We start from the raw sequence: 15,305 nt of genomic DNA on the forward strand, positions 1-15,305 counted from the left end.
GATTTTAAGATATATACTAACTTTTTAATAATTTGTAATTTTGATTAGTTTTATTTATTATTACTAATTTAACTTTTTATAATCAAAATAACAATTGATATGAGACCACAACATTTATACTTAAATTTTCATACCGTGCATTGCACGAGTAAAATACTAGTATATATATATAACAAAACAAATAAATTGAGAATTAAAAGTCGCTACATTTGGTCATTGAGTTTATCACATATAATGTTCATTTTGAATGATAAATATAAGTTTTCAGAGTTATTTTTTTAAAAACTTGAAACATTTGTCTCCATAAAAACACATCAATTTACACCTTAGATGGTGTAAATTATTGAATACTTGGCAAACAAAGGTGCATATAAAATAATATTAAAGTTTGTGTTTTAAATATTTAACTGACAAAATTAACATTAATCTCATGAACTAATTCAGCCACAAACTTCAACAATTTAGAGGTCAAATGAAAATGCTCTTTTTCCCTCCAAACTTTCTCCTCATGTAGTTTCATTAGTTCGAGTGTCCATGAATTGACTTAGAAAAATGAATTTAATTATCAATCATGTCACTTCAAGAGGAAAAGTTTGTAAAAATATATATATATATATAGAAAGAGTATGTAACATTGCTCGAGATCAATCATATAGTAGTAACATTTGTTATTGAGAGATTGAATTGACTACCGAAATAACAAAGAGAAAAAATGTTTACACAAAAGTATAGACTTAATATTTATAAATAGCAACTAAAATGTCCATGGGAGAAAATGTTAATTGACTCCTGCAGTCCAGTACCAAGCACAGCAAAATTAATTTACATAACTGGAGATCAAATAGGTTGTGTTACATTCTTAGCAGTAATCTGAAACATCAGTGAGTGTAAATCATATTGGTCAGATGCCACATAACTACAACAGGAAATCACAAGAAATTGCTCAAGATTCTACCTAGTCTATTGATTGAAATAATAGCAGGGCCAAGATTTCATTAATAATTCAGTGTTGATGAACAGGGCCTCTCTTAGATATGTTTCACATGGAGAAGGGAAAAAGTTTGGACTGGAAGGAAGGTCGTCCTAAACACGGATGACTTTGGCACTTGAGGAATCAGCGCTTCCATGATAGTTAAGCTCAACGAAGAAACCCCCTCCTTCACCCCTTGCCAGTCTTCCTGGATTGACACAGATGCACTTCACATCTTCTCCTTCACTTTTTTCCTTGACAGAGAGCACCTATCCCCAAACAAAATGATGCATTTTGAGTAATTAACTTGAGGTAAGCTTTTTGAGTAATTAATGAGGGGAATTTTACAGAGTAGAACCAAACTGCAAAGCTTAACAGTTTTGACAATTCCATTCATTTTTCCTGCACAATACTCTCACAAAGAAAACAATTAACTTGAACAAGCAGAGCGTTTACCCTCACAAAGTGTGCCAAGTCTGATGGTAAAATTAGTATGTCTGGGATTAACGAGATCTGGAGAGCTTCTGGTGCAAGAGAGAAGTCCAAGGGAATGCTCTCAGCTGGTGGATACAGAGGATAAAAGCTGTTCCACAGAATTAAGAAAATAATATATATAAAAAGATGGTTAAGATGGCCGGAAAGATTAGTTCCAATAACATTACTACTAGAACATGCCTGCGCTGGTTCAAGACATGACTGGCAAGGGTAGACATGCGTTGCTTGGATCCCCCTTGGGGATTTCGTGAAATCTCCTCTGCACTAAGGTGTTTTAAGATATCCACCGTGCAGCATGCTACTTTAACCTGAAGTATAGTATCAGTAAGAGCTGCCCATGCATGAAAAATGCATAAGGTAAAAACCAACGTGGCAAAGTGTACCTCATTTGCACAAAATGTTCCTGGATTTGAGATGCTATTTATCTGCAAAAGAGACGAAAGAAGCCAGTAATGCTTATGTCATTACCAGAAACTTCTTTTCCTCCTAAAATTAACTTCAAAGAGTGCACTGGGTACCTGAAGTATAGTATCAGAAGCTTGAATGTCAAAAGCTGGCTGCAATACAAAACAAATAAGATATTAATTAGATATCAAAAATGTAATCTAAACCACGTGAATGTTTATGAGTATTATGATATGTTAATCACCTGGGGGAAAACAAAGTCATGGTGGGCATCCCGAATAGATGGAACAAGAATCACTTGGGCAGAGGAACCCATATATTCCACATAATCTTTTAACTGAAACCGTTCAACAGAATTGAAAAAATAAACACATACACCTAAAGAGTTTAATGAAACTGTCATTCAATTCTATCAAGTGAACTTAAATACCCTTCCAACAATTTCTTCTTGAAATATTTCATCAAAGGTCTTGTGCAAGGTTGCTTTCTTGATCTCCGGATGGTCAGAATCAATGAAGGGTCCTAACTGGAAAAGATTTATCCACATTTAAGTGAAGCTTATCTCACTTGTTACTAGACAGATTTGATTTAACCCATGTATAAGAAAAGTTGGGGTCATTTACCAGCACAAGCAACTGAGGCTGTTTGCGACGTGCATATGCTAGTAGCTCAGTAAGAGGCTCAAAGAATAGGTTATCAGTTGTTGTAAAAGGTCCTGCAGCAACAATCTGTTCAAATGTTCTAAGTTGAGTAAAGAAAGCACCAACTTAGTTTGTTATTATATATAGGAATAAGGCTGGCAAATTATACTTTGCTCACTTTTTTTTTTTCTTTTTGCAAAACATTTTTTTAAATGTTGGTATTGAGTATCCAGATTTGTATTTCATGATTTTTTATGGAATAGTTCAAGCTTACTCACCAATGATAATTCTGACACAGCACCATATGTGTTAGTTTGCTGAAGCTCTGGATTCATGGCTTGTTTCTTTGCAGGATGCAAACCTTCATCAGAAGAAACTGACGAAGGAATATGATCAATAATTTTTGATGCAATCAAACAGTGACCACTAGGGTTATGTCCTTCAACGCCAATCACCTATTCATGGATGGTTTAAAGTTATTAAAAGCGCACAAATGCATACAAGAGCATGCTTGTTTTCAATACCTGACCAGGGAAGATTGAAAAGTGGTCCAAGTTTTGCAAGTCAAGGCGCACACGCTGTCCTCCAGAATGCTCAACACTGTCAAAAATTAATATTTTTTGTATATCATAACATGATACATGCTGGAGGCATGATTATTTAGAATGTAGTCTTATTTTATTACAGTTACATAGTTTAGCTATTTGAAAACTACTAAATAATACATAGTTTAGTTATTTTGGGAACTACTATTTTGGGTCTCAAGCAAACCCAGCATTTTCTTCCTTTCCTTTTCCAACTACTTCTCTTTTTTCTTTTCTTTCATGTTTTCTTGCCTGTGACGAAGAACACATCACAGACAACAACATATAGAGATACATATATTGAATTTCTTAATTTTCATCAAAGAAAACAACATAGTGAAATTGATTATTCATTGCTCTAAAAATCACTGAACGTAGAAATAGTAAAACATTAACATCGACTGTTAGCAGTCCAAATTTAAAGTGTACATTTGATTTATGTTGGCAGTAGGAAATCTGAGCAACTTGTAAGGGATTTCAGGAAAGAAATAGATTTCAAATTCTAATAAAGAACCTCACCTCCCAGCATTCTCCAATTCTTATACTAACCAATTATATCCATTAGGCTCAGCCGACTTTATAATATGGTTATATGGCAGAAAACACTGAAAGATAGATGAATATCCAACACTGTTCATTTTATCACACTACTCATGCAGCCTAAAGACTAGTTGAATCAACTTAACTACTCAAGCACATGCATCCAGTGTAGAACATCCTTGGAGGCAAAACATTACTATCAGTTATATTCAAACAAAGGGAAACATTTATGCAATTAGCAAGAAATAAGTGATGAGATAATGTTCTATTACCTACTTTGCAGTAAAATAGGCATTTCCTTCAAGCGTCCTTCTTCCTCACAGCAAATCATGCCAACAGCAAGTAAACTTCTCTGAAACCACAACACCAGATAGAAAAACATATACTTTCCTTTATACAAAAAGCAATTCAGAAACCAGTTATAAACTGCAGAAATGAAGCAAACTAATTTTAATCCCTGATTTGCAAGAGCATGGGAAAACAAAATTACCTGGGAGGCAACAGTGGGATCTCTAGGTTCCTCAAAGAGCCCAGAAGCAACAAGTGCTCTTGCATGCTTTTTCAGGCGATTTTCAAGAAAGTTGAACTGAAAACCAAGATATGTAAGAATTTTATACTGTAGAAAGATGCACATCTATTCCATAAGAAGATCATAGTACCTTATCTTCAATCCTGTCATACATAAACCTGCAACCTGGTTCAGGTTGAGAACCACTAATTTGCAATGAGCATCTTTTCATAGGTTGCACCCTCTTTATGACATCATCATCATCACCATTATCCTGGTCCCCATTTTCTATTTTTCTGTTATCTAAAACAGATGGCTCATTGAGAGTAAATTGCACTACAAACTTGCTCTTTCTCTGTCCAAAGGGTGTCACTGATTCTAATGGTTTTCTAGTGCCAAACATGCTCCCATTTGAGTTTTGTGCTGAATGGAATGGCTCCCCTTCGAGAGCCTTGGGTCTATTTGTTGGGGAACCAAGAATATCTTCTTTCATGTCTTCATATTCATCATTCAATATCCTGTATTAAAATTGGAGATTGATACAGAGAGAAATAGAGAGATATAAAAACTCAGCAATTTATAGCAAATTTTTAAGTCATCTACTTGGAAAACATAAACTAAACTATATTAGTTGTTGGGTAATGCCATTTACTTCCACTGATAATTATTTGGACGGTGATCCATAAACTAAACTCTAGAAAGCTTTAAGTTAATGTACGTTGTCATCACATTAAACATTGGAAGAAAGTAATGCAAGAAAATTTACTAAAACAATTGAAAATTATCTGAAAATGCTGAACTTAAGGACTATACACACATTGCAATATCGTTGGAGTAGAAATGCAAACCAGGTTCTTTCATGATAATTGCATCTCTTTGCTCACTTTGTAAATGCTGTAGAAATGCACCCATGTCTGAACTTTTTACAGTTAATTCTAGCCCCCTGTCACATTAGTACATTGAGTCAAACTTCAAGCTCAAATTCAAAGAATCCAATCAAAGAAAAAATTCCTAACAAATTTTCAGTTATTAACAAAATTGGAAACATTAATTGGAACTGTATTACATTAAAGTAAATTGAATATATTTTCATTGGCTACAACAATTTAATTGTTCAACTAAACTTTAAAAAACAAAAAAAAACAAAAAAACAAAAAAAAAAAAAAAAACAAGAAATAAGGACCTTTGACTCCCCCTAATGAAGTAAATAAATAAAATTACCACCAACAGAAATGAAAAAGCCTCAACCAATAGTTATTCCCCACAACAACAACAACAACAAAACCCTCACTTCAGAATTGTTTTTTTTTTCAATTTGAACCAATATTTAACTCTTATAAAGATTTCCTATAATTAAAGGTGAAATTTCTACTTCAATTAGAGAACCCTTCTTTTCGGTTACTCATGGAGAATCTGACCTGTTGAGAGAGAAAACCTCCCAGCTGGTGACGAGATCCAAAGGGCTGAGCTTGTATTCTATACAAAATGTCAGACCTAACAAGAAAATATTGAATTTTAGTCAAGGAATTATTATTTGCAGTACTTTTTCTGCAAATTTTGAAGTTTTTGCCGATCAAAAATTTCAGCACATATTTCTTACATTTACTGAGAACATCGTCGTCCTCAAGAATGAAGCCATTCTTCTTAAATTCAGCTCTGATTTCCTCTTCCATGGTGATTGTGGATGCTGTGATTATAATTTCGGGTTAGGTTTTCTATGACGGCCGCTGAGAATAAAAGGAAAAAAAAAAATCTTCTACCACAAGCTGCCCACTGGAAATATGGAATGCAGTTTACCTTCTAGCACAGGCTAATGAACATACATTTCGTTTTAATTGAACAACTATTTCAACTGAACTGAATATGTAGTTAAATAATTAAACGCAGGAATTGAATATGCAGAAAGTGAATATGCAAGAACATATACATACATCGTATGGGTATATAACTCACAAAAATTGATAACTGAAACACTATGATTGCGGGAAAATCGAAAGAAATTTAATGGAGTAGAGAGAAAAAACTAAAAGAGGGGAAACTGGAAATGAATGAAAAGAAGCAAAGATTAGCAAACAAACCTGGTACTCTGGCAATCTGGCTGCCGGCGAGTCGGCGACGGAGGGCGTGAGTGCGGCACTAGCGATGCCTGCGACGTCCGACGAAGGGCTCTGAACCGACGTTCAACTGAGAGAAAGAGAAGCGAGCGGCGTGTCTACTGTCTAAGGCTAGGGCTAGGGAGCGGCAAAATGGCGGGAATTATTTCCCTCCACTTTCTAATTTTTTTTTTCCTTTTTCTTTTATTAAAACAAGTATTTTCGCGGCGTGCAATGCACGGAATAGATTTGTTGTAATATATTAAGAATATTTAGATCGATATATAATTATTTAAATTAAAACATCAAATATTATATAATGCAATTAAAATAGAGTTTGGATCATTTATGTGTTTTGATGTTACCATTGCTTGAATTTAAGCAAATAATTGCTCAAATTAATAGCTAATGTGTAGATGTACGCATGTGGTGTTGTAACTTTGGAGATTTTATTTATCGTTGTTTAATATTTTTTTTTATAAATTAGGCAAATGTGCTCGTTCTATAGCAACTCAGTTATATGAATGAATTGCTATCTTAATTCATTTGTATTGAAGATATTTTTTTTTCTAGATATATAGCAATTTTGTCATTTAATAAAACATAATATCAACGATTTTATTTACACATTATTGAAACCTCTTTGTAGACGACATTGGTAGTAGCAACACAATCTTGTCCATCATCGTCTAGAGCTAACACCTTCAATCGATCAAGATAGGTGACTCGGGTGAAAATGTATAATGGTAGAATGTTAGTCAATTAGCGATCCATTTATATTTTAAGTGAATTAGTACTATCAGATTCATTTTCAGCCAATTATTCTTTTTTATTTTTAGTCAATTAGAATATCATATGCAGTGATATTTTTACCTAATTTTCATTCCATTTTTAATTGATGATGTATAATATTATTATTGAAATATTTCCATTCCATTTTTAATTTACATTTACTATTTTTTAAAATATGCATTTACTATTTATGATGTAGAATATTATTATTGAAATATTTCCATTCAATTTTAGTTTCCGCTCCATTTTAAATTAAAATGCATTGATCTAACCATTTATTTTTTTCATATTAGTCAATTATGAATCATTTTTTATTTGCAGTCAATTATTAATATTTATTTCCTTTTATATTTTCAATCAATTAGTAATATCATATTCATTTTCAGCCAATTATTTCTTTTTTATTTTTAGTCAATTAGTCAATTCAATTTGTGAATTAAAATATCAGATACAATGATATTTTTACCTAATTTTCGTTTCGTTTTTAATTGAGGATGTAGAATATTATTATTGAAATATTTTCGTTTCATTTTTAATTTTCGTACCATTTTTAATTTACTTTTACTATTGTTTAAAATATGCCTTTAATCAGTAAATTATGTTTATATTTTCATTTTTAGTGAATTAAGGATCCTTTTTTGTTTTCCTATTTTACTACATACTTTTTTTTTTACTAAATATTGTTAGTATTAAGGATCCTTTTTTATTTTCCTATTTTACTACAAACTTTTTTTTACTGAATATTGATTTTGCTCTAATTTTGTATTAATTGTAGTGAGCTTATTCGGTTATTCTGACCTTTAAATTTCTTTTATCTTCGGACAAATCTGGCTACTCTATCTCGATTGAATTTTTTTTTAAAAAAAAACATATATAAACTAAATAATATTTGTTAATTCAGATCCGTGACTTAGTCCTCAATCTCTATCCTTAACTTATGTGTTTTTGGTGTTGAAACTAGGATTCTGTTTCATTTTTCGTATACATCCTGTAATTATCTCATAGGAATAAAGAGAGAGAAAAAAAAAAAAGAATCAATTTTCGGTTCAGCAAAGTGCTTCGTTGCCTATGAGGGGAAGAAGAGTTTGATTTTTGATAAGAAAAATGCCGGCCCTTCCTTGCTGCCGGAAAATTATGAAATCAGCTTTGTAGCCAATATTATCAGGGTTTCCATCAACGCTCAATCCGTTAGATCCAGCGGCACTAAAAACACTTCAAGCAAGTGTAATTACCAAACTCACAAATCTATTGTATTTATAGGTAGAAAATATGAGAATTATAAACTTGCATAATTTTTCAAAAAAATAAAGTGTAATTATGTAATATTACCAATTAATAAATTTTAATTAATTTTCATTTTACATTTGCTTACCAAATAAGTTTTATTACAAAAGTTTGGGCGGAAAAAATGAAATAGAATGATTTTGTTTATATATATATATATATATATATATATATATATATATATAAATAAGGGCCTCTATTGGAAACTGCAAAATAACTTTCAGTTCTTTTGGATTTTTTTGAACCGAAAATAAGCAAACACTACCTAAAAAATATACTCTTTTTTTTTATATAATAAAAGAGCTAATTCATTAATCATACGATAAAAAGTTTACAAAAAGATGAATGGGATGATAAAACATTCTTACAATCAGACATTGAAACAAATTTCTAATGTTACACGAAACTTGAATTGCTGACTGTTTTTCAAGATTAAAGCTGAATTCGTTTGTTGAACCTGAAGCTTCTTTGATATTGTTAATGATCTTGCTACCCAAGTCTGACTCTATTGTGACTCTTCTGTCCATACACAATATCTCCATTAATCTGAACTGCATATCAAGGTTCAGATCTACTTCGGTGTTTAGGATGAAGCAAACATACTCCATTATCATATAAATTGTTTTACATTATGAAAAAAAGAACTCGCCAAATAAACGAGAGGAAAACTCGCTAAAAACAGGAGAGGAAATAACTCGTAAACGAAATGAGAGGAAATAACTTTAACAAAACAGCATATGTAAATCAAATCTAAAACAACCCATACAAATTCTAAATACCAAACCACTAATATATATATATATATATATATATATATATATATATATATATATATATATATATGATGGGTAAATACGTACAGAAGACTGGTCTGTATGAACGACCCATCAAGAGGTCATCCAATCGGTTCGTCACGGTCATCAGCCCGAGAGGACTAAAACACTTGTGGTCAATCGTACCGTTCGTACCGATAGGCCTCGTGACAAGAGAAGATGCTCTCTGATCACCCTTGGAATCGCCCCGACGGAAAGTCACCCGGCCGGTCTACCGTAGGGTGACCGGTCGGCCTGCAAGATGACGTAGCCTGTGTAGCCGAAAACGTAACTTACACAACAAGTCGTAGGGTCCAACTTGCACTTGCAGAGCAGCGATGGACAGCTTGCAGGTAGGGCAGCTCCGCCTCAACGATCAGTCAACCTACGCATAGCTGCGGAGCGACCACTTGACTGAGCCAACGAGAAGACACCACGTCGATCCACTTACAGTAGGCACATTAAATGCGTAGACCGACTTAGACAGTATAAATAGGATGGTCTCCCCCTCACTTCTGGATATCTTCATCTTCATCTCATTGTAACATCTACTTACTACATTGTAACATCTACTTACTACATTGTAACCTATCACTTACTAGTTGCAATACTACTCAGCCTCGGATCGCTCAGTGGTTACCCGATAGACCAACCGACAGACTGGCCTACCTACGAGTGGTCTGTTCTACTCGTTCGCAAATATACGTATTCGTAGTGTAATCGTAACACCCCAGTTCAATTTACACTATCATTGACGCCGTCTGTGGGGACTGAACGAGTCACTCTCTGTCCCGTTACCCTTTTTCTTCATCTACCTTGCTTGATCAAAATGACGAAAAACAGGAGGAGTTGGAGCCAGAGCTACGTGCCGAGGGAAGGCTCAACCCGCCAAGTTAGACATCACCCCGACAATATGGCCGAATCGCTCCACGAAGATGATCTGCGTCGACAGTTGGACCGATCAAGAGGCCTGATGAACGATATCACCTCCAACCACGCAGGACAGGATACACAACCTACCCAACCAATCGGACAGGGTCCCGACCAGCAGGCTGGATGCACGAACGTCCACCTTAATATGCCGATGACATACACCATACTACCCCCGACAAGCCAAATGTTTCCCCCGACACCAGGTACATTTGGAGGAAACCCCATGCAAGGAACACCACAACAGATATTCACTCAAATTTATCAACCGTGGTCTGGAACTCCCGGGTACTACTTTGTAGCATCCACTCTTCAAATCCCAATTGCGGAGCAGCAACAACTAGCCACACAACATGTACGACAATGGCCTTCGCAACCCCAAAATCGCATCTTGGAGGAAATAAAAGTGGCAGACCGACCGGGTAGCTCATGCGGACCAGTCGGGTACCTAGAGGAAGTAAAACTGGTGGACCGATCACGAAGGTCCAATCAGGAAGGATGTGGAGGCCACCGACAAACTGACATCACTCAACGAGAAAGTGTTTTTGAATGAATTTGAAAAGGTGTCAAGTCCCAACTAGGCCCCCGAGACAGTCAAAGTCGCCCAAGGTCGAAGTCTCGAAGAACTACGGAGCGGAGGAAAATAACACCATAAGAGCAGTCGGTTGGTCTACTACTTGTAGAAAATTTGTCCGGCTGATAGCTTGATCAAGTTTGTCCGTCAACATTAAAATTGATTTTAAGCGAGTGACTACTCTCGACTCTACTAGTGAAAACTTAGACCGGTCGAGCCTTCCCGGTCCTACATGTAATGATTTAGTCCGGTTGATTGAAAAAAAAAACAAAAAAAAAAACAAAAAACAAAAAAAAAAAACAAAAACAAAAAAAACAAAAACAAAAAAAAAAACAAAAAAAAAAAAAAACAAAAAAAAAAAAAACAAAAAAAACTCTCGGCCCTGTCGTTTAAGGTTTTGCCCGGTTGAGTTATCCCTGCCCTACCTGCACAATTTTGTCCAGTTGAGTTTGTGATTAAGTTCACTTGTTTTCTGGCCCTGTTGTTTGAGGTTTTGCCTGCACGATTTTGTCCGGTTGAGTTTGTGATTAAGTTCACTTGTTTCCCGGCCCTTTCGTTTGAGGTTTTGCCCGATCGAGTTATCTCGTCCCTACCTGCATGATTTTGTCCGGTTGAGTTCGTGATAAGTTCACTTGTTTTCCCGGCTCTTTCGTTTGAGGTTTTGACCGGTCGAATTATCTCGGCCCTACCTGCACGATTTTGTCCAGTTGAGTTTGTGATTAAATTCACTTGTTTTCCCGGCTCTTTCGTTTGAGGTTTTGCCCGGTCGAATTATCCCGGCCCTACTTGCACAATTTTGTCCGGATTGTTATTAAGTTCACTTGTTTTCCCGGCTCTTTCGTTTGAGGTTTTGCCCGTTCGAATTATCCTGACCCTACTTACACGATTTTGTCCGTTTGACTTTGTCAGATCGACAAGTAGGGGTGAAAATAGGTCCGGCCGAGCCAGGTTTTTTAAAATTAGGCCTGGGCCTGTTAGGAAAACCTAAAGCCTGGGCCTAGGCCTGTATGTAGGCTTTTTTTAGGCTCAAGCCTGAGCCTGCAATAGGCCTGGCCTGGCCTGAAGCCTTTTTAAAAGCCTATTTACTAAATAGGTTTTTAAAAAGGCTTCAAAATAGGTTCTAAATAGGCTTTGAGCCTATTTAAATAGGCTCAAAGCCTATTTAAAGCATACATTTTAGAGCCTTTTAATAGATATAATAGATTATATATACGAATATACTTGTAAAAAATAATCATATTATTAAATTACAATCAAGTAAATAATCATATTGTTAAATTACAATCAAGTGAATCAACCAATAATCGTAAATGACAAAATCAAGTTTATAATAAAATGTCAAACAACACAAGTTTAATAAGTAGGAATTCATAATACAAAAACCATACAAGTTTGATAACTTCATGTCTACAAGTCCATAATACAAAAGTTCATCACAAATTCACAACTCATAAGTTTAACAACAACAGAAATCATAAGTCCACAATACAAACATGAAACATTAAACATAATAACAATAATAGTATTCAAACATAAAATGAAACAAGTCATGACTTCAACATAATCTCCTTTTGTCCAGAATCTCCCTACACAATAAAAAAAAAAATTGAGAATAAATAATGAAGTCCATTACAAGTTCAAATGCTCATACAGTCATAATTCATAAATCATAAATATTAAAGTAACAAGTAGTAATATAAAATAATATAAAATATTTGGGGAATAAGTAAATTCTTACCTTTTGTTTTTTCTTCAGCCCGTACTTGTTCCGAAGCCAATCCCCACTACAAATAAGAGCTTCAATAGATTCCTCATTTAAGCTAGCCCGATATTCATCAATGACTCTTCCCCCGGCACTAAATGTGGATTCAGATGCCACACTTGAAATAGGAACAGCTAGTATATCAGAAGCCATCTTTGATAAAACTTTGAACTTTGGACTATTATTTTTCCACCACGCCAAGGCACAAAAGGATGAAGTAGAAGGAGGAATAAAAAGATTTTTCTCAAGATAAGTCTCCAACTCTGATTTCGTAAGAGGAATTGATTAACTTTGGTAGACCACACTCAATAATTCTTGCATCCCTTTATCCATTTGTTGTCCACCATCAACCAGAGTGCCGCTTTCAACATTGACTTCACTATGTCCACTAGTAGAAGAAGCATCTTGACTATACAAGTTCACATAATCAAGATATAAATCTTCTAATGCCTTTTTCACCTTGTCCACATTCTTTTCAACATCACTTGGTGTTTTATACAATAAGGGAAAAGTTATCTTAATACCATTTAATTTCATCCTTGGATCTAAAACACATGCAATAGACATTAACAAATTACACTCCCCCCAATATTTGTCAAATTTTGCTTTCATAGGTTTTGCCATCTCACTCATGAGCATGTCAAAACACTCAGCTGCATTATCAATAACCTTTTTCACCCTTTGAATTTCAGCAAGATACAAGTTAGAAGTGGGTAATCACTACCTGAGATGACATGAGTGACATCATTAAAAACCTCCAAAAGTTTACAAACCTTCTCAATCTTGTCCCAATCCTCAAATGATGGTGCATACTTATAATGTGGCTCTTTTTCATTATAATCTGAAAAGGCATGCTTAAATTTACTTGCAGTACACAACATCAAGAATGTGGAATTCCATCTTGTTAGACAATCAAGAATAAGTTTCATTTATTTTAATCCTTTTAATTCAACAACTTCATAGAATGACTTTAGCCTTGCATATGAAGAATTTATAAATTTCACACTTTCACGAACATTGTGAATGACATCTTTAATAGTGTTAAGGCCATATTGCACCAACAAATTCAGAATGTGAGCACAACATCTAACATGAAATAGTTGCCCACCAAGTACTAACTTACTACTCAATGACATGTTTTCTTTCAAACTTCTAACGCAAGAGTCATTATAAGATGCATTGTCAATAGTTACCGAGAATATTTTATTCTCAATGCCCCATCCTCTCAAACACTTGAAAATAGCATTTGCTATATCTGTTCCTCGTCGAGGAGGAGGCACTTTGACAAAATTCAAAACTCTCTTCTAAAGGTTCCAACTTGCATCAACAAAATGACCTGTCACAACCATGTACTCAAAACCCCACATAAACACGTCATCCTCTACGATGCTAAATGGTCGCTCATGCACCATGATTCCACTGCAATAATCTCTCTCATCTTTTCATTGGAGTATTTAGCATTAGGAACAATAAAAGGATTACCACCAGTTTCACTAGGCGGGCGAAATTGTATTGTTGTTTGCTTATTTTCTCGAGAAATATGCAACATCCGCTGCAAGCAAATCTCTGAGTGCCTCTTAAGATAGCTAGTGCTTGAACCCTTTCCACCAGTAGAGTGTTTTTCCTTACAATACAAACATATTGCTTTCTTTGTACCATTAGCAAGTTCAATTTCTTCAAAATTTTGCCATACCGGAGATGTTTTTTTCTGCTTTTTTGTTATAATTGAATAATTATCAACCCTATTGACTTCTTCAGAATTGTTACTTTCAATTGGTTGACTTGAAGAAATTGATGGAGTTGTAGTTGTAACTTGCACATTGACTTCTTCAGGAATAGACTCATATTGTTACTTATCATCCTATATAATTTTATAAATATTTAACTATTAATACACATAATCAATTACCAAACAACTAAACAGATTATTACTAAACAAATTATATTACTAATCATTGATTAGTAATATAATCTGTTTAGTAATCAATTTATTACTAAACAGATTATATTACTAATCATTGATTAGTAATGATTAGTAATATAATCTGTTTAGTAATCAATTGATTACTAAACAGAAGTGCAAAACTAAGTAAACAAATAAATAATAATCCTTAGTCCTTACCAAATTACTAAACAATCAGTTTAAAATAGTTAAACAACTAATCAGTTAAATAAATAATAATCAGTTTAAACAACTAAACAACTAAACAACTAAACTATTATGGGAACATTCACGCAGGCAGTAACATTCACTAACTAAACTATTATGGGAACAACTAACTAAAACCCCATTTAAACATTCACGCAGGCAGTAACATTCACATAAATGTATATTAAGAAGAGTTAGAAGACTGCACTAACCTCACTACCAAAAAAGTGGTTGCCGACTTGCCGTGGCTCTAATACCATGCTGAGGAGGTGAAAGGATCAGTGATGAAGAGAGCAAAAATGTGAAAGGAAGGAAGTCTGTTATTTATCATCTTGTCCAGTAAGCTAGTTTACACAGCAGATAAAAGAAGGAAAAGCTGAGCGGGAAAAATTGTTACAACTGTCAAGGCAATGCTGATTACAAGAGTGCCCCTGAACTACTTTGCCTTCGTTTCTTGATTGCTTGTTACACCTGGTAGGAAAAATGGCCCATGCGGGTCCATGTGACAATATACTGAGAAAATGAACAAATAAGAACAATGGTGTAGTGGTTGGGGCGCTGGCTTGGTAGTCTGCACATTTGGGTTTGATTCTCTTCCCATTTCCATAATTGAATTTTTCCGCTCTTTTCTCTTCCCATTTCCAGAATTGAATTTTTCCGCTCTTTGCTCGGGTCTCCACAAACGGCGCCAAAATGATACGGGTAACACCGCTCTTTGCTCGGGTCTCCACAGACGGCGCCAAAATGATACGGGTAACCCCGGTTG

The 15,305-nt window shown here is 34.6% G+C and overlaps 1 protein-coding gene across 2 annotated transcripts; it reads right to left on the reverse strand.

Annotated features, from left to right (window-relative positions):
* Nucleotides 1–731: 731 nt before the first annotated feature.
* On the reverse strand, nt 732–6,396 carry LOC109162324 (DNA polymerase alpha subunit B). Of its 2 annotated transcripts, none has more exons than XM_019311049.1 (17): nt 6,239–6,396; nt 5,744–5,830; nt 5,562–5,637; nt 4,961–5,086; nt 4,295–4,661; nt 4,126–4,221; nt 3,908–3,987; nt 3,036–3,111; nt 2,790–2,966; nt 2,494–2,598; nt 2,301–2,396; nt 2,115–2,207; nt 1,984–2,022; nt 1,849–1,890; nt 1,646–1,773; nt 1,427–1,553; nt 732–1,239 (listed from the first exon to the last, which is right to left on the reverse strand). In XM_019311049.1, the coding sequence occupies exons 2-17, from the start codon at nt 5,814–5,816 to the stop codon at nt 1,084–1,086; spliced, it is 1,857 nt and encodes a 618-aa protein (XP_019166594.1). In that variant the 5' UTR covers nt 5,817–5,830; nt 6,239–6,396; the 3' UTR covers nt 732–1,083. The 2 variants fall into 2 exon arrangements, with proteins under 2 accessions (XP_019166594.1, XP_019166593.1); XM_019311048.1 differs by having other exon boundaries at nt 6,222–6,396.
* Nucleotides 6,397–15,305: the final 8,909 nt, after the last annotated feature.

Source organism: Ipomoea nil, unplaced genomic scaffold (genome assembly GCF_001879475.1).
Source record: "Ipomoea nil cultivar Tokyo-kokei standard unplaced genomic scaffold, Asagao_1.1 scaffold2939, whole genome shotgun sequence".
Classification (NCBI taxonomy): domain Eukaryota; kingdom Viridiplantae; phylum Streptophyta; class Magnoliopsida; order Solanales; family Convolvulaceae; genus Ipomoea; species Ipomoea nil.

Coding starts and splice junctions, on each gene's coding strand:
- LOC109162324 (XM_019311049.1), bottom strand. CDS start 5,816: ATGGAAGAGGAAATCAGAGCTGAATTTAAGAAGAATGGCTTCATTCTT. Junction 1,774..1,848: donor GAACATTTTGTGCAAATGAG/GTACACTTTGCC, acceptor ACTATACTTCAG/GTTAAAGTAGCATGCTGCAC. Junction 1,554..1,645: donor CATGTCTTGAACCAGCGCAG/GCATGTTCTAGT, acceptor TCTGTGGAACAG/CTTTTATCCTCTGTATCCAC.